Source organism: Phacochoerus africanus, chromosome 2, assembly GCF_016906955.1.
Source record: "Phacochoerus africanus isolate WHEZ1 chromosome 2, ROS_Pafr_v1, whole genome shotgun sequence".
Classification (NCBI taxonomy): domain Eukaryota; kingdom Metazoa; phylum Chordata; class Mammalia; order Artiodactyla; family Suidae; genus Phacochoerus; species Phacochoerus africanus.
In genome coordinates this window covers 241733826-241755197 of record NC_062545.1, presented here as the reverse complement: position 1 = coordinate 241755197, position 21372 = coordinate 241733826, and the positions used below count along the sequence as shown (strand labels likewise).

The 21372-nt window shown below is 43.5% G+C and overlaps 1 protein-coding gene across 4 annotated transcripts; it reads left to right on the top strand.

Annotated features, from left to right (window-relative positions):
• The first annotated feature begins 244 nt into the window (after nt 1–244).
• TRMO (tRNA methyltransferase O) lies at nt 245–21125 on the top strand. Of its 4 annotated transcripts, none has more exons than XM_047768006.1 (5): nt 245–370; nt 9595–9769; nt 12664–12821; nt 16022–16687; nt 20183–20551. In XM_047768006.1, the coding sequence occupies exons 2-5, from the start codon at nt 9741–9743 to the stop codon at nt 20440–20442; spliced, it is 1113 nt and encodes a 370-aa protein (XP_047623962.1). In that variant the 5' UTR covers nt 245–370; nt 9595–9740; the 3' UTR covers nt 20443–20551. The 4 variants fall into 4 exon arrangements, with proteins under 4 accessions (XP_047623962.1, XP_047623960.1, XP_047623961.1 ...); XM_047768004.1 differs by lacking the exon at nt 245–370 and adding an exon at nt 487–632 and having other exon boundaries at nt 20183–21125; XM_047768005.1 differs by lacking the exon at nt 245–370 and adding an exon at nt 487–632 and having other exon boundaries at nt 16022–16678; nt 20183–20552.
• Nucleotides 21126–21372: the final 247 nt, after the last annotated feature.

The window sequence follows — 21372 nt, the reverse complement described above, 5'->3', positions numbered from 1 at the left end:
GATTTACCTGGGGCTCCTTTCTGACAAAACATCCTTCTTATTACGGAAAAATGGGAGCATACAGATAAGTATAAATGACCATTTGTGTATTCCCATCATCCAAGTATTAACATTTTCTAACATCCGATCATCTTGCTATGTGATATACTACCCATACATATCCTTTGTCTTTAAAAATTATCGTCATGCGTTAGATACGCAGGTTGCTTATTTCGAGAGAGATATCTTTACGCATAAATCTTCAACAACGAGTCCCCCTTGAAACGGGCAGTAACTTCGGAGTCGCCAGCTGCCCTGAGAGGGCGGGAAACTGCTGTGGACCCAGGCGAGACCGCATAGACGCGGGTTCAGGAACGGAACGAAACCTCAGGTAAACAACCTCAACCTCAGTTCCGCCTCTGCCGCCGCCCGCTGCGCGCCCGGCGGCACCCCACACCCCTGGCGCGTGCTGGATCTTTGCGCCACCAGCCCGAGCGGCTGTTGCGCAGGCGCCAGGCACGGAGACCGGAAGCGGAAGGCTTAACGCGTTGGGTGGGCACCTGTGCAGCCAGTAGTCATGCGCGGCTTGGAGGACCCTGGGCCTCGCCCTAAAGCTACACCGTGCGGGTGCGTGAAGCCAACTCTGGAGACAGGTAACTTTTAAGAGGCCGGCGGTTCCTCTCTCAGAACAACCATAAGTGCAGGCAGCCGATTTAACTGTAGAGAGGACAAGGAAAGCGAGACCGTGAACGGACTGGGTCCTTTTCCTGTTTATTGCGAAGGCACGGGTCACGTGCTTAGACGACCACGTGATGTATCGGAGGTGGAGCAGGATGACGTCATCTCTCCTGCCCTGTTCGTGGTGGCTGAGGTCCGCTGACCTTGGCAGAACAGCCGCAAGCAGTGTAGTGGCCTGTCCTTTGGAGAGTTCTCACTCATAAAGGAGAGATAGGATGTTTACAGCAGGTGCTGTGCCGACTAGGAGTTAATGCCACCAGAGAGAAGCATCCGGTGCTGTAGGAAATAGTTTTAAGCTGAGCCTGGAAAGATGGTCATGGGCTTGTTTCTCTGTATTTTCACTCTTACTTATGCAGCAGACTGTCTTAACTTTGGAAATTAGAGGAAGCAAATGGAAAAAAGGTTAAAGTAGTTGGCCATCAAGCAGAGAAAACCTCTGTTAATATCTTGGTTTATACCTTCCGTAATTTTTTCAGTGCATATATACTAGAAATATGTGTTGATATGTAATCCCACTGTTTTATAACTTCAAAAGCTTAAGGTTTGTAAAAACTTTCCATGGCAATTAATGTTAATTTTAAGAGGTTGCACACTGTTTTGTTTTATAGGTGTGCTCTTATTTATCCAGTTCCCTTTTGTTGAGTGTTTAGGTTATTACTGTTTTTATTTCACTTAGAAAAGTGAAAGTTCTTGAGACTGTTGCCAAAAACTGGGTCTCTGTCCAACTGCTACCAAATGGAACCCCAGAGACAGTTTTGGGTGAAGGAGAAAAAAAATATATAGCTTTTATTGCTTTGCCAGGCAAAGGAGGCCACAGCAGGCTAATGTCTTAAAGACTCTACTCCTTTGGGGAAGAATTGCAGGGAGTTTTATAATCTAAAAGGAGAAAAACAGGGTTTCATGTAAGAGTCAAGATTGGGGCAAACGTGTTTTTCTTTCAGGAAATTTTAGTCATCAAAGCTGGTGTCAGGAGAGCTCATCATGATCCTGGTGGTCTTCTGATTTATGGAATCTTGCCTTTTCCTCGAATAACAGTACTTACCAAAAGGACAGATTGATCACAGATTAGGACAAACTAGGAAAATTGCTGAAAAACATCTTGTGCTTCTAATCTTTAACCCACAGGCAATTGTGTTCACAGTGCCTGATCTTTAGCTTACAGGTGTTTGTGTTTAGGGTACAGTCAAACAAGGGAAAAGTGCAAAGAAGGGCTCCAAACTGTTCACTTTTAAAGTATTCATTTAGAAAAGAAGCATGAAAAATAGAACTTTTTGGAGTTCTTGTTGTGGCTTAGCAGTAATGAACCCAACTAGCATCCATGAGGACATGGGTTTGATTCTTGGCCCTGCTCAGTGGGTTAAGGATCTGGTGTTGTCGTGAGCTGTGATGAAGGTCACAGACAAGGTTTGTATCTGGTGTTGCTGTGGCTCTGGCTCAGGCCAGCAGCTGCAGCTCAGATTCGACCCCTAGCCTGGAACGTCTATGTACTGTAGGTGCAGACCTAAAAAAAAAAAACAAAAAAAAAGAGTGTGTGAATGTATATTTATTTTAGGTATATAAGATTCTTGGCTCATCATGTGTATCCCTTGAAGAGGAACCTGGATCCTGCCCCAAGGCTGTACTATTATTGTTACTTGACTGTTCTCTTTTCTTCTTCTTCCTTTTTTTTTTTTTGTCTTTTTGCTATTTCTTGGGCCGCTCCCACGGCATATGGAGGTTCCCAGGCTAGGGGGTCTAATCGGAGCTGTAGCCATCAGCCTATGCCAGAGCCACAGCAACGCAGGATCCGATCCGCGTCTGTGACCTACACCTCAGCTCACGGCAACGCCAGATCGTTAACCCACTGAGCAAGGGCAGGGATCGAACCCATCTCATGGTTCCTAGTCGGATTCGTTAACCACTGCGCGCCACGAGGGGAACTCCCTTCTTCTTTTTGTCTCTTTGTCTTTTTAGAGCCGCACCTGCGGCATATGGAGGTTCCCAGGCAAGGGGTCCAATCAGAGCTGTAACTGCTGGCTCACGCCAGATCCAAGCCATGTCTGCGACCTACACCACAACTCACCGCAACACTGGATCCTTATCCCACTGAGTGAGGCCAGGGATTAAACCCAAAACCTCATGGTTCCTAGTCTGATTTGTTTCCACTGCCTCTCGATGGGAACTCCTGTTCTCTTTTTTTTGCATCCCCTCCCTTCCCTGATCAGCAACTGTCAGAACCTACCCCTTGGAACTTGGGGAAGGCCATGGAGGCTGAATGAGGCCCATTTCCTGAAAATAAGAACTGGAGGGCACATAAAGGCTTTTGTGCCCAGGAGCCCCTGCTTGGTTTCAAGACTAAAATCTTTGTGTATGTTCAAAATGTTTAACTTGAATTTCCTAAAAGTGTTGTTACCTGGTCAAAAGTTGTGCCCATTAAAAAAAAAAATTGTTTGCGTTCCTGTTGTGGCTCAGTGCTAACGAACCTGACTAATATCCATGAGGATGTGGATTTGATCCTTGGCCTCTCTCATTGGGTTAAGGATCTGGTGTTGCCTTGAGCTTTGATGTAGGTTGCACATGTGGCTTGAATCCTGCATTGGTGTGGCTGTGGCATAAGCCAGGAGCTGCAGCTCCAATTCTACCCCTAGCCTGGGGACTTCCATATGCCTCGGGTGCAGCCCAAAAAAGAAAAAAAAAAAGGAAAATTATTACATACTGCCAGATTGCAGGTGTAATTTTCTTTCTTTTTTTTTTGTCTTTTTTGTTGTTGTTGTTGTTGTTGTTGCTATTTCTTGGGCCGCTCCCACGGCATATGGAGGTTCCCAGGCTAGGGGGTCTAATCGGAGCTGTAGCCACCAGCCTATGCCAGAGCCACAGCAACGCAGGATCCGATCTGCGTCTGTGACCTACACCACAGCTCACGGCAACGCCGGATCGTTGACCCACTGAGCAAGGGCAGGGACCGAACCCGCAACCTCATGGTTCCTAGTCGGATTCGTTAACCACTGCGCCACAACGGGAACTCCGTAATTTTTTTTTTAAGGCCACACCCATGGCATATGGAAGTTCCCAGGCTAGGGGTCAAACTGGAGTTGTAACTGCTGCCCTAGACAGCCATAACAACGCAAGATCTGAGCCTTGTCTGTGACCTACACCATAGCCCATGGCAAGGCCGAATCCCTGACCCACAGAGCAAGGTCAGGGATCATCCCACATCCTTGTGGATACTAGTTGGACTCGTTTCTGCTGTGCCACAATGGAAACTCATATATACATATAAAATTTTTTTTTTCTTTTTAGGGCTGCACCTGCAGCACATGGAGTTTCCCAGGCTAGGAGTCTAATCGGAGCTGCAGCTGCTGGCCTACGCCACAGCCACAGCCATGTCAGATCCGAGCTTCATCGGTGATACACACCACAGCTCACAGCAACACTGGATGCTTAACCCACTGAGCGAGGACAGGGATCAAACCTGCATCCTCATGGATCCTAGTCGAGTTCATTAACCGCTGAACCACGAAGGGAGCTCTCTATAGGTGTAACATTTTGACAGGCAAGAAAGACCTCAGAGGTCTATAGTGCATGGGATGGGAAGCTGTAAGTCAGAAGTGTTGGATGGGAAGTTCCTATGTGGTGCAGTTGTTAAAGTTGCAACTGTGGGAGTTCCCTTTGTGGCTCAATGGTTAATGAACCCGACTAGGATCCATGAGGATGCGGGTTCAGTGCCAGATTGGAGCCAAGTCTGCGAACTACACCACAGCTCATGGCAACAGGTTAACCCACTGAGCAAGGCCAGGGATTGAACCTGCAACCTCGGTTCGTAGTCGGATTCATTTCAGCTGCGCCACAATGGCAACTCCAGCACCAGATTCTTAACCTGCTGAACCGAAAGGGAGCTCCTTGAGCACCTTCTGTTGTACTTGGCACTTTGCATATTTTAGTAATCTTATAACTTTCCAAGGTAGGTATTATTATCCTTGCTTTATAGCCAAGAAAGCTGGATTCAGAGGTCACACAGCTAGTGTGATGTTATTTTGTTTCTGTCCTTTTTCTCTTTTCACACCATCTATAGCCCTCTGGGAATCTCTTCGCCCTCTTTCCCTGTGGTTTTCATGCCAGTATTACTCTGGCATACTTGTGCATATTCCCATTCTGCATGTATATAAGGTAGTTTGATTTAATTGTTGATTTACTTGTCCACTTTGTCAATACACTGGACACCTCGAGGGTAAGAAGTGGTTCTAGTTTATGCCTGTACTCAGGCACTTAGCACAGTGCTTACCAAATGGTAGTTGCTTAATATTTTCTTATTTGTTTGCTTTTTGATATATAAAGCAAGAGGAAGGAGATCAGGTTTCCCTTGGGTGGACATTCTCAGGCCTCCACCTCAAGTAGAGCATTTAAAGGGTTCAAACAAATTAGAATATGGTGAGTTCCCACTAGGTTATTGGATACATTGAGAATGGTTGCAAACATTTGAGTGACATCTTTGAGGGGCTCCTTACAATGTAGCTCCTGTGTACGCTTTCAGTTCATTGCTTACCCAGGATTATCTTGCTTATGTTCTTATAGAGATGCACAAGGAGGGTTGGAAGAAATCCAACTGGTTGCAATTTATATTGTCATAGCATAGGTACAACCTGTGAAAAACAGGTATAGATTGATTCAGTGAAGTAATAGCTCAAGTTAGTTATAAACTTGTAGGCCCCAATCAAAGAGTCAGGGGCAGAAGTCTTTGATCATTACTGCAGGTATGACATTTCCCATGATTCGGAAGCATATTGTGAGATTCTCCCAACCAGCCTTTTTTTTTTTTGTCTTTTGTCTTTCTTTTGTTGTTGTTGCTATTTCTTGGGCCGCTCCCGCGGCATATGGAGGTTCCCAGGCTAGGGGTTGAATTGGAGCTGTAGCCACCAGCCTATGCCAGAGCCACAGCAACTTGGGATCCGAGCCGCGTCTGCAACCTACACCACAGCTCACGGCAACTCGGGGGCCGGATCGTTAACCCACTGAGCAAGGGCAGGGACCAAACCCGCAACCTCATGGTTCCTAGTCGGATTCGTTAACCACTGCGCCACGACGGGAACTCCCAACCTTTTTTTTTTTTTTTTTTGGTTTTTGCTTTTTAGGGCCATATCTGCAGCACGTGGAGGTTCCCAGGCTAGGGGTCTAATTGAAAGTACAGCTGCCAGCCTACACCAGAGCCACAGCAACACCAAATCAGAGCCCCATCTGTGACCTACACCATAGCTCACGGCAACACTGGATCCTTAACCCACTGAGTGAGGCCAGGGATCGAGCCCACAACCTCATGGTTCCTAGTCAGATTAGTTTCCGCTGTGCCACAATGGGAACTCCTCTCCTTAACTCCACTGTGATGAGAGTTCTTGTTTTTATTTTTTCCACAAATTTAGCACAATGCCTGGCAATTGTAGACACTTGGAAAATGTTTCTTAAATGACACAGGACATGCTTGATTAGGGTAGGAGCCCGTTTTGGCCATTTTTCTTCATTTTAAGAGCTTATTTTATAATTGTTAAGAGATTATTTTTATTTTTATTTTTTTGTCTTTTTGCCATTTTCTTGGGCCGCTCTCGCGGCATATGGAGGTTCTCAGGCCAGGGGTCGAATGGGAGCTGTAGCCACCAGCCTACGCCAGAGCCACAGCAACGCTGGATCTGAGCCGTGTCTGCAACCTACACCACAGCTCACGGCAATGCCGGATCGTTAACCCACTGAGCAAGGGCAGGGATCGAACCCGCAACCTCACGGTTCCTAGTCGGGTTCGTTAACCACTGCGCCATGACGGGAACTCCCAAGAGATTATTTTTAATTTTTTCTATGACTGCACTTGTGGCATATGGAAGTTCCCAGGGTGGGAGTGAATCAGAGCTGCAGCTGCCAGCCTATGCCACAATCACTGCAATACTAGATCCGAGCAGTGTCTGTGACCTGTACTACAGCTTGTGGCAATGCTGGACCCTTAACCCACTGAGCAAGGCCAGGGATTGAACCTGCATCCTCCTGGAGACAGTGTCAGGTTCTTAACCTGCTGAGCCACTGCTGAAACTCCTTTCATGATATTTTTATGAACACCAGAGAATTGTTTGACTTCAGTTTCTTCATCTTTAAGAAGTTTATTATGTTGATTCCACATATCATAATCAAAGATTTAAAAATAGTGCCCATCATGGCTCAGTGGTTAACAAATCCGACTAGGAACCATGGGGTTGCGGGTTCAATCCCTGGCCTTGCTCAGTGGATTAAGGATTCGGGGTTGCTGTGAGCTGTGGTGTAGGTCGAGATGTGGCTCGGATCCCGAGTTGCTGTGGCTCTGGCATGGGCCGGTGGCTGCAGCTCCAATTAGACCCCTGGCCTGGGAACCTCCATATGCCACAGGAGTGGCCCTAGAAAAGGCAAAAAGACCAAAAAAAAAAAAGTGCCTGTAAACGTGGAAAAAACCTTAATGTTGTCAAAAACATACACTGTATGGATGGATCTTAGAATCGTAGTATTAGGAGAGAGAAAGCAAGTCTCAGAAGGTAACATATATTTTGATAATAGTTTTTTTTTTTTGGCCAAACTCTCAGCATGTGGAAGTTTTCAGACCAGGAATTGAACCCACATTGCACTTTCGACCTGAGTCACAGCTGGAGCAACTTTGGATCCTTGACCTGCTGTGCATCATGGGATGCCAGTTTTTATAGAGCTCAAAGATGAAACATAGCTTAAGCATGCATATGCATGTGATAAAATCATATTTAAGAAAAGAAGTGAAGAATAAAGAGCACATTCAGGCTCTTGGTTATTCAGGGGGTAAGGTAGGGAGAGAGACAGAAAAAAAAGCAAGTTGTTGGCAAAACACTAGTTCTTGGGCTGCGTGGTGGTACATAGAATTTAATTTTATTTAATTTTTTTCTTTTTTTATTAGTGAATTTATTACACGTATAGTTGTACATAGAATTTCATTTTAATATGCTTTATTATATATATTGTGTATGATATTTTACATGTATCACATAATTTAGTTTTTATAAGCGAAGAGTAATGAAAGCTGCTGTGAAGGATAGCTGCAGGCGTGGTCTTACCACCTGTGCTGGTAGGCTGGTCAATGGAAGCTGGAAATAAGATCAGGTTCCATCATGTCTTTAAATCATCTCTTAAAAGAAGGTAATGCAGCCTTCATGAAATGTGAAAAAAATATATAAATTCAAAATAGTTGTAGATACTTTCTACTTTAAACCTGTATTGATGCTAACTGGCCAGTTTTTTCTTCTTCTGAAGGGAGTTACTGCTTTAAAAGCATTTTTATTGATTTGTGATTATTGCAGAATTTTCACATATTATAAAATTAATAAAATTAAATGTAAAAATAATGCAACAATATCTCCACAACTTTTTTTTTCCACACTCAAAGCATATGGAAATTCTGGGGCCAAGGATTGAACCCAAGCTGCCGCTGTGACCTATACCACAGCTGCAGCAACGCTGGGTTCTTAACCCACTGTACCACAACAGGAACTCCTCTTCACCGCTTCTAACTGCTCTTAACATTTTGGTGAATACCCTTCCAAATAGCTTTCTAGATACATATATGTACATGTTCAGTTAGGTAAATATATAAAATTTTCATTAATAGTATTTTGTTTTGTTTTTTGTCTTTTTGAGGGCTGCACCTGGAGCCTCAGCTGCGGGGCTACACCACAGCCACAGCAATGCAGGATCCTTTAACCCACTGAGTGAGGCTAGGGATTGACCCACATTCTCTTGGATCCTGGTCAGGTTTGTTACTGCTGAGCCACAATGGGAACTCCATAGTATTATGTTATACACATTTTTCTTTTTCACTTTCCATTTTAATCAGTTTACATAATTCTTTTCCCATGCAGTGTGAATTTTTAAAGTACCTATTCTTTTGCAAGCAAATGTTAGACAATGAGAACAGTAGTAAATAAGACAGAAAAACTCCTGCCTATATGGCACTTACAGTCTAGTGGGGCAGAGAGCTACTGGAGCAAGCCTAGCCTGAAATATAACCTACCTTTAGATTTTTTAGTACTGTGATCCCATATTGCTTAATTAAACTAGTTCATTTCATGGGTCCTTTTGTTTTCAAGTGAAAGCATCTTATATATAGCCTCTGTCTCGTTATCTTTCATTATTCTTTGCCTTGTATTTCACACTCCAACCAATCAAAATGGCTTGTCCCCTGCTTATGCTATAAAATTTCTCATTTAACTTTGTGCACATTATAACCTCTGTTTGAAATACCCTCTTTGCCTGACCAAGGTCATATAACATAGAATTTGAGTTGTCATAATAGATCTTCTAAAAGTGCCTCTTTCATTCTTTCTTTCTTAGATCCATGCTCTTATTATCAAAAGGGATATAACAATGTGTATGTAATGATGAGGATATTTATATATATTTACCAATACTGTAGGAATCATGTTTTAGGGAGTGCCTGTCGTGGCTCGGTGGTTAACAAATCCATCTAGGAACCATGAGGTCTCAGGTTTGATCCCTGCCCTCGCTCATTGGGTTAAGGATCCAGCAGTGCCATGAGCTGTGGTGTAGGTCGAAGATGCAGCTCAGATCACGTGTTGCTGTGGCTGTGGCGTAGGCTGGCAGCTGTATCTCCGATTGGACCCCTAGCCTGGGAACCTCCACATGCCGTGGGTGCAGCCCTAGAAAAGGCAAAAAGGAAAAAAAAAAGAATCATGTTTTATAGTTGGATAACATCTAGTAGATTTTGAAACTATGAAATCAGTATGTTTAAAAAAAGCATGTTTTCCTATGTCTTTGCTTGACCTTTTGATTAATAATTTTTTTAATTTATTTTTTTTCCCACTGTACAGCAAGGTGATTAATGATTTCTTATCTAATTTTCTTCTGTAGGGAACCTTTTAACAGAGCCAATTGGATACTTGGAATCCTGTTTCTTAGCCAAGAATGGTACTCCAAGGCAGCCAACCATTTGTAGCCACTCACGGGCCTGTTTGAGGATTAGAAAAAGTATCTTTAATAATCCTGAACATTCCTTGATGGGCTTAGAACAATTTTCTCACGTTTGGTAAGTTGTTTTATAGTTATAAATGATACTTTGGGAGTTCCTGCTGTGGCACAGTGGGATCAGTGGTATCTTGGGAGCGCTGGGACCCAGGTTTGATCCCTGGCGTGGCACAGTGGGTTAAGGATCTGGTGTTTCTGCAATTGTGGCTTAGGTTGCAACTGTGGCTCAGATGAGGTCCCTGGGCCGGGAACTCCATATGTCTTGGGGCGGCCAAAAAAGGAAAAGAAAAAAAAAAAAAAGATACTTTGGACCAGAATTTGCCCCTCAGTAAAGTACTTGGTTGGAAGCAACCTTGGAGTTGCCATCCAGATCACCCTTGTCTATTATATGGGATTCCTATAATTACTCATGCCTGTGATTGTCTGCATAACTTGGATGCCCTCAAGGAAGCTTGGAGTCCACTGAGGGCACATTCCATTTGCAGTTGGTTCTAATTGTGATGAATGACTTCTATTGAGCTGAAATCTATAAATCTTGATTCTGTCCATGGGTCATTATTCTCTCCTTTAGACCAGGAGTCAGCAGGCTGTGACCTGTGGACCAAACCCATACCATCTTCTGCTTTTGTAAATAAGTTTATGGGAACACAACCACATGTATTCATTTAGGTGTTGTGTGTGGCTGTTTTTGTGCCTTAGCAGCAGAGTGGAGTATTTGTAGCAGAGACTGGTTGACCTGCAAACCCTGAAATATTTACTATCTGGTCCTTTACAGAAAAAGTTTGTGGACCCTGCTCTAGACCCATGACATATTAGCTCTACTGTTCCTAAAAGAAAGAGATGCCTTAGAAACCTGGATACTTTAAATAGAGTGTTACCTCTAGTAGGGCCTGGGTTATACTAGGGTTACTTGCTGTCACTTGGAATTCTGTCTCTGTTCATTCTTCCTCACCCCAGCATCAGCGTTGGTCTAATTATACTGACGAAGATCTAAAATTAAATGTTTATTCTTAAGTAGTTTATTTTTCATGTTAATTTGGGAATTTTCATAGAGTAGAAAGAAAAATGGATGTTCTGACATAGTTTGTATGATCTTGGTTGAATTGCTTACGTTAAAAACACTACTGGTATAAAAAATGGACAGAAGTGTATAAAGATTTTCCTTATGCCTCCAGCTTTTTTCCTCTCTTGTCCCCACTTTCCAACACTTCTAAGAGATTATCACCATTAACAGCTTAGTGTGTATCCTGCCAGCCTTTTTCTTTTTCTTTTTGTAATACACATGGAAACATAAATATACACATGTAGAGTGGATGTTTAAAAAATGGAATATGTTTTGTTCACTTAGTATATATCAAAACAGTACACGTAGATTTACCTTCCTTTTTTTGCTTTAGTGGCTGCCTGTTTTTACAAAGTATAGACATACCATGATGTGACCACTCTTTATTAATGGAGAGTTATTTTGCCGTTACAATAATGCTGTAACAAATCCCTTTAGACACATATTCTTGGGCACTTCTGTATATTTTTATGAATAGCATCTCAGAAATGGATGTATGGGGTTAGAGGGTGAGCGTATTTGTAGTTTTGGAGAGCTCCTGCCAAATTGCGCTCTAAAAGCTTAACCAGACTTCCCTGGTGACTCAGCAGGTTAAGAATCTGGCATTGTCACCCCTTGACTCAGGTCACTGCTATGGCACAGGTTTTGTCCCTGGCCTGGAAACTTCCACATGCACATGCCAAAAAAAAAAAAAAAAGAATAAAGAACATAACCAATTTATACCACAGAGGTCTATGAAAATGAACTTTACCCTTCACTCTTTCTATCACTGTGTGTTAACTAATTTTTTATCAGAATTATTGTTTTTATAGCATTTTTATTACTCAATTGCATTTATAATTGTTCAGCGATCATCGCAACCCAATTTTATAGCATTTCCATCCCAAACCCCAAGTACATCCCTTCACCCCCCAGGCTGTCTCATTTGGAAACCATGAGTTTTTCAAAGTCTGTGAGTCATTATCTGTTCTGCAAAGTTCATTGTGTCCTTTTTTTAGATTCCACATGTAAGTGATAGCATTTGATGTTGGTGTCTCACTGTCTGGCTAACTTCACTTATGGTAATTTCTAGATCCATCCATGTGTTAGCAATTTTTTTTTTTAAATTTTTGCCTGGCAAGGAAAAACAGATTTTTGTTTTTCAGTTTAATTTTTTAATTATCAGTGAAGCTCAGCATCTTTTCAAATGGTTGTTAGCTTTTCTAATTCTTTTGTGACTTACCTATTCATTTTCTTGGCTTCATTTCCCATATTGAGTTGTCCTTTACTTTGTGATTTATTGGAACAGTTTATCTGCCACAGATATTAATCCCTTGTCTGTTTTATACATAGCAAACATTTTTTCTTGAGATGACATTTTATAGTACATAATTTTAATGCTTTAATGAATTCAAATCTCTTGTTGATTTTCTTCAGGGATTCTTGCCTTTGAATCTTGGGTAGGAAGGCCTAGCAAAGTTATTTAACATTTCTGAGCCTCAATTTCCCCATACCTTAAAGTGGAAGATACATTGTTGTTCTTAGGGTTACTAAGAGGATTAAATGAAATGACTGTAATATGTGCAGCATACTGCCTGGCACATAACAGGCACTTACTTAGTAAATATTGTTCATTTAGGTACTTGTGTACTGTCTAGGAAGTTCCTGCCGTGTGCCAGTCATTGTGTCAGGGCAGTGGATATAGAGCCAAGACTGCCTTCCTTCAGGAAACGGGAAGGGTATTATTCTTCCCTCCCCCTCCCCACCCCCACTGATTACCTTTTAATGCTATGGAAAGTGTTGTTTCTGTTTTAGTTTGTAGTGATGAAAGTTTTTTTTCTCAATCAACTCATTGTAACTTGTATTAACTTGAATTTTTTTTCTTACCCACGGGTTTGGTTTGTTTTCAATAGGATTTTGTTTGTTTTTCACAAAAACGGTCATTTGAGCTGTAAGGCCAAAGTGCAGCCTCCTAGGCTGAATGGTGCAAAGACTGGTGTCTTCTCCACAAGGAGTCCCCATCGTCCCAATGCAATAGGACTGACTCTGGCCAAACTGGAAAAGGTGGAAGGTAATTTCTACTTTTACCTTTTTTTCCTTAACCGAAAGAAGCCTTATACAAAATAACCAAGAGAAGTCTTAGAAAATCAACGGTCAGCACTAGTCGTTATTCAGACAAGTACCAACCTGAGAAATCAGGCCCCTGAGAACCATCAGACACCTGTTGCAGAAAATGAAATGATTAAAAGTATGTCAGGGAGTTCCCATTGTGGGGCAGTGGAAATGAATCCGACTAGGAGCCATGAGGTTTTGGATTTGATCCCTGGCCTTGCTCAGTGGGTTAAGGATCCAGTGTTGTGGTGAGCTGTGGTGTAAGTCACAGACGAGGCTTGGATCTGGTGTTGCTGTGGCTGTGGTGTAGGCCAGCAGCTGTAGCTCCAATTTGACCCCTAGCCTGGGTGTGGCCTCCATATGCCACGGGTGTGGCCCTAAAAAGCCAAAAAAAAAAAAAAAGTATGTCAGCTTTGAAACATTTTCAATAAGCTCGCCTAAGCTTCTCAGACTTTGTCATTGCATTTATCAAAAGTTATTGAATTATTTAAAAATAACTCAAGATTTCATAATCATTAAATTAGTAACCGAGATTTTTCTAACTGGGAATATGATAAATGCAAACTGATCCAAAAATAATTAGACAATTTCAAAATTGAGCACACAGTAACTGGTCGCACATGCATATGTGATTAGCACGTAAGGCGATGTGTCATTTCTTCCTTGCAGCCCTGAGGAAATGAACATGCATCGTGGCTGCAGTGCTGCCAACCACTGTGACATGTGGCACAGGATCTGGGATGAATGCACCGTAGGTCAAACGTCTATCAGATTGTGGAAGAACCTGGATAGAGTACCACATTGCTTTTAAATACGTGTTCGTATATAACCTCATTAATGAGCCGTACATTTTTGAAGGCATCCTGTTCTTAAATCCCTCTGACCTGATGAGCACATTTGTTAGGCAGAAGATGAAATGGCAGGTAGATGGGGAGTCAGGCAGCCATTCCAGGCTTCAGCTTGCTTGTTTGCAAAGTGGGCAAAGGGGAAGGATCTGCCTTCTCTGGAATTTTGCGGAATGTTTTATGAGGATCTTAGAGACATAGGCTCTCAGAGTACTTTTCAGGTTATGGGGGTGCTAAAAAGTTGGGTGTTGTTACTTTGCTTGTTCTTTTCCGGAGCATGATCTCCCCTGATGGACTGTAGTCAACCATGCCTTGGGTGGGTTTTCCAGAAAATAACCTGTAGCCAACCCAACTTGAGTTTTATCAATCTGTAATGGTTAACCAATGTGGGTAACAGTACTGGAACGTTTTATGATTGTGTGTGCAACCCACACATATTTTCTGAGCACTGAGTATGTTCTAGGCATTGTTCTAGGTTCTGGGGACATAGTGGCAAACAAATTAGATAAAAATCCCTGCCCTACGGAGGATTCCCATGGGGAGAATCAGATCAGAAAGATGAAAGGCAGACACAGTAACACTATAGACATAAATAAGCATCCTGGTCACGACTAGTGACTAGTGTTTGTGTGCTGCTTTGCACTTTATAATGACAGTGGCTCATGGGATTGATAGGGTGGCAGTCTCCATGCTATGGATGAGGGCACTGAGGCTCTTTGGTGTTGGATAATTTACCCAGTAGCATCAGCCAGGGGTTGTCTGATTTCAAATCCCATGAACTCTCATCTATGCCCCAGTGCCTTTCTTTCTTCTGTAGACATTGTTAGGCATAATCTATCACTTAGAAAGCCCAAAGTCTTCTTTCCAAAGTTCCAGGTTCATTCACAGTAAGCATTTTATTTTTCGTTTTTTATTTTTTGTTTTTTTTAAGGCCGCACCTGCGGCATATGGAAGTTCCCAGGAAGCAGCTGCCGGCCTACAAACCATAGCTCACGGCAACGCCGGATCCTTAACCCACTGAGCGAGGCCAGGGATCAAAGCTGCAACCTCATGGTTCCTAGTCGGTTTTGTTTCCTCTGCGCCAAGACAGGAACTCCAAGAGTAAGCACATTTTAGAAATCAGAGTCCTTTGTCTTTTTTTTTTTTTAAATGGAGATAGGATCAAATGTGATCACATGCAGTTTTCTGATTCTTATTTGGCCAGTTTCCCAAGGATCAAGTTAGTAGACTGGGTACCAGTAGAAGAAGCTGGACAGCAGCTGTATTTAGTATTTGGTTATTGTGATTTACATTTGGCTTAATTACTTGAGTCTTGATGGAATATTAGATTTCTACTTTTATGTAACAAATCACCATGCACTTACCCATTTAAGCAGCACGCATTTACTGTGTGTTTAAAACATCATGATATTTCTGTGGGTCAGGAGTCTGGGCACAACTCAGCCGGATCCCCCACCTCAGCAAGCTGCAGTTAAGGTGTAAACTAAGATGAGTTTTCTTTTGGAGGTTTGACTGTGGAAGAATCCACTTCCAAGCCCACTCTGGTCATAGGCAGAATTCACTTCCTTCTGGTCAGAGGGTCCCAGCCTATTGCTGGTTGTTGGCTGCCCCCATCTCCTGGAGACATCCCACAGTGCCTAGAGACCACCTGTCATGCCTTGCCACAGGTGCTTTTCCTGCATGGTTGCTTGCTTTTTCAGGCCCATAGGGAGAGTCTGCTGGCAAACACAGGGGTCTTGGATGACATAATATAGTCACTGGAGTGATTCAAGTCATACTTAAGAAAAGGGCACCAGGAGTGAGCATCATGGGACCACCTTACACTCAGTTTGCCACAGTGGAAACCATCATTAGTCCCATGGAGAAATACTGAGGACTCAGATGTGCCTAGAACCCCCAACTGATGCAAAGGTCAATTGGCCCCACCTCATGCTCAAGGGCCTACTCGCTGTCTGGGAGGAGAGACTCTAAGCAGGCCATTACCAGACCATGGGGGCTCCAGGAGAGGTCTGGGCACAGCTTCCTCTGTGGAACCCAGAGGAAAGAATGCTTAAGTGTGGAAGATCCAGGAAGGCTCTGTAAAAGAGGTGTTCTGTGAGAGCCTTGAAGAGCGCGTTACAGTTTGACAGGTAAAGAAGACAATGGCTTTCTAGGTAGAAAGGAAGTGCATGTCGGCAACAGGTGTAAGAAAGCCTGGTGTGCAAGAGAATTATGAGTAAGCTTGGTAAAGCTTAAGCAGACGATGTTGATTCTTCAAATGTTTGCACTGTTCTTCATTTTTAATATTTCTAAAAAGATGTTTTTCACATTGCAGGTGGAGCCATATACCTTTCTGGAATCGACATGATTCATGGCACACCTGTTCTAGACATAAAGCCCTACATAGCTGATTATGACTCACCACAAGATTTGATTGAGCCTTTAGGAGACTTTCATTTACAGAAAAACCAGTGTAAACCAAAACCCATGTCCCAATCTGATGGCACGATTGACAGCTGTGACTGGCAGCAGCTCTCAGGATACGAGGAACCACAGCCCTACACCTGCACCAAGGAGAAACCTCAATGCCCCGAAGACAGAACTTTAGGAGAAAATGACACAAAACACGATGACGACACAGCAGAAATCCAGCGAAACTCACCTAAGCCCAGGGAGAGAGCAGCAGATGTGGGTGAAGAATCAGGAAGTGGCTCGAGTCCAAGTGTGGCAGAAGGGCAGAGAGGTCCATGGCACTTGGAGAAGAGCTTTTTAGAGGAACAAGCAGACAGCAGGTTGAGGAGAGGGAAGGAAGCAGTGGTCCCACCAGGACACAGTGCAAAGCTGCCCCCCGAGGCTCCTTCCTGCCCCTCCAGGGTGGCTGATGCAGCCCACCGCAGTGTGGTCCCTGCCTGGGTGAGAGAGGCCCCCGTGGCCACCTTGGAAGTCCGATTTACTCCTCACGCGGAGATGGACCTTGAGCACCTTAGCTCAGGTGATTCAGGTACTTTTCTGTTTCTTGTTTCCAAATGAGAGATGAGCTTTTACTAGGAGATTTAGGCAAACCTGGCATTTCTGCTGAGAGCAGTTATATAGAGTATTTGTCATTATGACTTGTAAAGAAATGTATGTGTATAAAATCATATTTGGGCAACCCCCTCATCTGATGACTTTCAGTTTGTTCGATGAGTCCCAGGCACTCAATCAAGTGTTTGCTGAGAACGGCTGCTGCCCAGGAGTGGGCCTCCTTGTTACCTGTTGTAGTAGTTCTTGGAATTCTCAAACAGCATTCAGAAGCTAAATTGTGCTTGCTCTGTATGTACATAGATTGAGTTTTTTCATTTCTTACTATATGACTAGAGAAATGTCTTATCTTATTCTAACAGCCAGATGACTGATAGCTCAACCTCGGGCACAGAGTCCAGGAGTAAGAAAGAAGGAAAGAGTGTCTTAGCACAGAAATTGTCCCCATAAAGTCATAGCACTAGAGGCATGCACTAAAATCACTGCAGAAGAGAGGCCACAGGGCTTTTAGGTGGAGCCTAATTAACACATAGTTCTTAACCAAGATCCTTATCTGTCCCCCCGCCCATGGCAGATTCCAAGCAGCCCTCTAGAATGAAGGAAGGGCCCATTAAGAAGGGGGTAGTGATTCCAGTAAGAAGTAGCCAATTATAGAGTTCCCTGGTGACCCAGCAGTTAGGGGCTCAGCAGTGTTATTGGTATGGCCTGGGCTCATTCCCTGGCCTGGGAACTTCTGCATGCTGAAGGTGCAGCCAAAAAAAGAAGTAGCTAGTTAGTTGGTTAGATGTCAGACTTCACCTGCTACTGCATGGTCGTGCTGCTCATCCTTTCCTAAGGCTTTATGTTTAAACAGGACGTTTGATTTTTACGTCAATCTTTTTATTTGAAAAGTTGTGTGAAGTTCCCACCATAGCACAATGGGTTAAGAATCTGAGTGCTAGAGTTCCCGTGTGGCTCAGTGGTAATGAACCTGACTAGTATCCATGAGGGTACAGGTTTGATCCATGTCCTCACTCAGTGGGTTAAGGGTCCAGTGTTGCCATGAACTATGGTGTAGGTGGCAGAGGTGGCTTGGATCCTGCGTGGCTGTGGCTGTAGCTGTGGCCTGCAGCTGCAGCTCTAATTCAGCCTCTAGCCTGGGAACCTCCATATGTCGCAGGTATAGCCCTAAAAAGAAAAAAAAAAAAAAGAATCTGACTGCAGTGGCTCAGGTTGTAGCTGCAGCTCAGATTCAGTTCCTGGCTGGGAACTTCCATATGCCACGAGTGCGGCCATAAAAAAAAAAAAAAAAAAAAAAAGGGGGAGTTCCTGTCGTGGTGCAGTGGTTAATGAATCCGACTAGGAACCATGAGGTTGCGGGTTCGGTCCCTGCCCTTGCTCAGTGGGTTAACGGTCCGGCGTTGCCATGAGCTGTGGTGTAGGTTGCAGATGCGGCTTGGATCCCGCATTGCTGTGGCTCTGGCGTAGGCCGGTGGCTACAGCTCCGATTCAACCCCTAGCCTGGGAACCTCCATATGCCGCGGGAGCGGCCCAAGAAATAACAACAACAACAAAAGAAAGACAAAAGACCAAAAAAAAAAAAAAAGGGTTTTGTTTATGAAAATTTTTTTTATCACTGTATAGTTCTTGGTGGGGGTAGAGGGAAGGTCAGTTTTAAAAATGGTTTTTGTGGTAGAACGAAGCAGTGCTGCCTAGAAAATACTTAATATTTATCCCTTGTCTTTTGGTTATCATAGAATGTTTCCTACTTGGAAAGTTTTATGTTTTTCAAACTACAGTTCATTGAGAAGCTACAAATATGCCTTATGGATTAAAAAAGATTACAAAGAAATTATGAAATATAATGATTGGTTTATAATAACAATTTTGAGCCAGTATAGAAATAAGAAATGGCTTTAGAAAGTTCAGAGTCTAGAAAAGATGAAAAGATGTTTGGAGTTGGGGGGCATGGAACTGGAATAGAGAGCTGCGGGCACACGAAGGAGAGAGAATTCTAACTTGGGGAGTGGGGAGGAAATCTGGGAAGGCTTCTTGGAGGAAAAGGCTTGTATTTGGGCTGAGCTTGGAAGCATAAGGAGGCAGGGAAGTGAGAGAAGGGCACCTACGCCAAATGCACAGCCAAGCAAAGACCTGGGGCTTCTACCAGACACACTGTTCCTGAACTGCGTGATATTTTGGCGCTCTTCTTTTCCGAGAGGCCTTAGAGTCATTTTATGGACCGTGCGCTAAAGGAATCTTAGCAGTTTATAGCTGGTCCTTGGTTTTTGACCAAAAATTGTATTTTATGGCTGTGCTTATCAACTTATTTATTGGATATAGCCCAGAGTGATTTTTGGCTGTTTTCTAAAAATTGCGTTTACTTTCCAGAAGGACAAAGATCCACTACCACTGCAGATAGTATTTTGATTTTATTTATTTATTTATTTATTTATGTATTTATTTATTTTAGGGCCTCATCTGCAGCACATGGAGGTTCCCAGGCTAGGAGCTGAATCGGAGCTTTAGCCGCTGCCATACGCCACAGCCCCAGTTTCGCCAGTTTTGAGCCGTATCTGCAGCCTATGGCAACGCCGGATCCTTAACCCACTGAGCGAGGGCAGGGGTCAAACCTGCATCCTCATGGATACTAGTTGGGTTCTTAACCCACTGAACCACAGCGAGAACTCCTGCAGATGATACTTTGAACAGGGACAACACTGTTTTAAGCACATGCCTTCCTGGAAGGGCCTGGCCTTCATTTGGATGTATGTTATATGGTAGTTATTAAAAATTGGGTCACAGTCTTCTATTTAAGTGTTTGTACATACTCTATTTTTAAAAATTAAAATACGTCCACAATGATATAAACATAGGTAGTTTTCCCACTTGACAGGATAAATATCTGTTTACTGAACTCTGCACCAGGTGGAGTAGGGTGCCCTCTTCCCTAGTGGTGGCGTTGAACTTTCTCAGTGTATCTGCTTCACTGTTTTCACAAGGGCTCTCATGCCTCTTGTGGAAGGTAGCGTTACCTTTAGCTGTGGGTGTGTGACAGGCACCCTCCTCTGCCTTTGCCTGCACTCTTGTACATGTGGCTTCTGATAATGCTGGGACTGTCATGCCTTTCCCTGATTATGTCCCCATTCTGAGAAGAAAATGACAAGGAATTAAAGTCTATGTTGAGCATGGGAAAGGGACATTTAGGTTACCAGAAAGTGAAAGCTCAGCTTTCCTAGTTAGGGGACTAAGGACAGATATCACCATGTTTTGTTTTGGTTTGGTTTTTTTTTTTTTTTGCTCATCAGATGAGAATGGGGGGGGCAGTGCATAAGTTTAATCTAATGTCAGTACCACCTGCAGGTGGCATTCTTTGTTAACGACTGAGTAGATTTCCAAGCGATATTCAAGGAACCAGCCCATCCCCACGTTGAAATTCACTGTACTGAAATTTGACCTGCATGATTTTGAGCATTAAGTTGTGTTCTTCTCATTGCAGGTGTTGGCCAGGCTTCATTTAAATATTTTCAATCAGCAGAAGAAGTGAAGCGTGCCATTGAGGCAGTGCTTTCAGCCGACCCTCGGTCTGTGTATCGGCGGAAGCTCTGCCAGGATCGCCTTTTCTACTTCACAGTAGACATAGCACACGTCACCTGCTGGTTTGGTGATGGTTTTGCAGAGGTACTAAAGATCAAGCCAGCTTCTGAACCTGTTCAGATGAGTGACGCTGCAGAGTCCTTGGTGTCTCTGGGATCGTGAGTAGCCTCCGTCACGTCTTTAAAATGGCTGAATTGAAGTTCCCATCGTGGTGCAGCGGAAACGAATCTGACTAGGAACCATGAGGTTGGGGTTTGATCCCTGGCCTCGCTCAGTGGGTTGAGGATCCAGCATTGCCATGAGCTGTGGTGTAGGTTGCAGACGTGGCTTGGATCCTGTGTGGCTGTGGCTGTGGCATAGGCTGGCAGCTATAGCTCCAATTCGACCCCTTGCCTGGGTGTGGTCCTAAAAAGCAAACAAAAACAAAAACAAACCAGAAAAACAGCTAAATTGACTTCGAGTGTGGCTGTTGGATTTTCTGTACAAGTTAATGATGTACCTTCTTTTTTGTTTGGTTTGGTTTTGTTTTTTGGCCACCCCACGGCATATGGAATTCCTGGGCCAGGGATCAGATCTGAGCCACAGTCTTGACCCAAACCGCAGCTGTGGCAACACCAGATCCTTAACCTACTGTGCCAGGCTGGGGATCGAACCTGCATCCCACAACTCCCAAGAGGCCGCTGATCCCGTTGCACCACAGTGGGAACTCCAGTGATTTATCTTCCTTGTAGAAAGAAGCAGCACTTTGTGATCCCATTGCTTTGATTGATTTGGGTTGTTCAGAATATTTATTTGAAAAACGTATTTTAATAAAAACTAAGAAAAAATTTGGAGAAATCACCGTATGACTGATTGCTTTTGATCTATTAATATTGAAGAATCCAAAGGTAATGCTGTCTCCTTGTTTTCTGAAAGAAGCCAATTGTTCTTAGCACTTGATAAAACTGGGCAGAAGCTGGGGGGGTGGTGTGTGGATGTGTTCAACAATTCATATCGTTTCTTTTGTTTGAAAAAGCCTGACCTCTATATTCTAAATCAGACTGAGTTATAATATCTTAAGAAACTAACAAATCAAAACCAAGCTATTATAAA

Excerpts from the sequence above, each read along its gene's own strand:
- TRMO (XM_047768004.1), top strand. The coding sequence starts at position 557 with ATGCGCGGCTTGGAGGACCCTGGGCCTCGCCCTAAAGCTACACCGTGC. Across the intron at positions 633-9,594 it reads GAAGCCAACTCTGGAGACAG|GGAACCTTTTAACAGAGCCA; the intron begins GTAACTTTTAAG and ends TTTCTTCTGTAG. Across the intron at positions 12,822-16,021 it reads CAAACTGGAAAAGGTGGAAG|GTGGAGCCATATACCTTTCT; the intron begins GTAATTTCTACT and ends TTCACATTGCAG.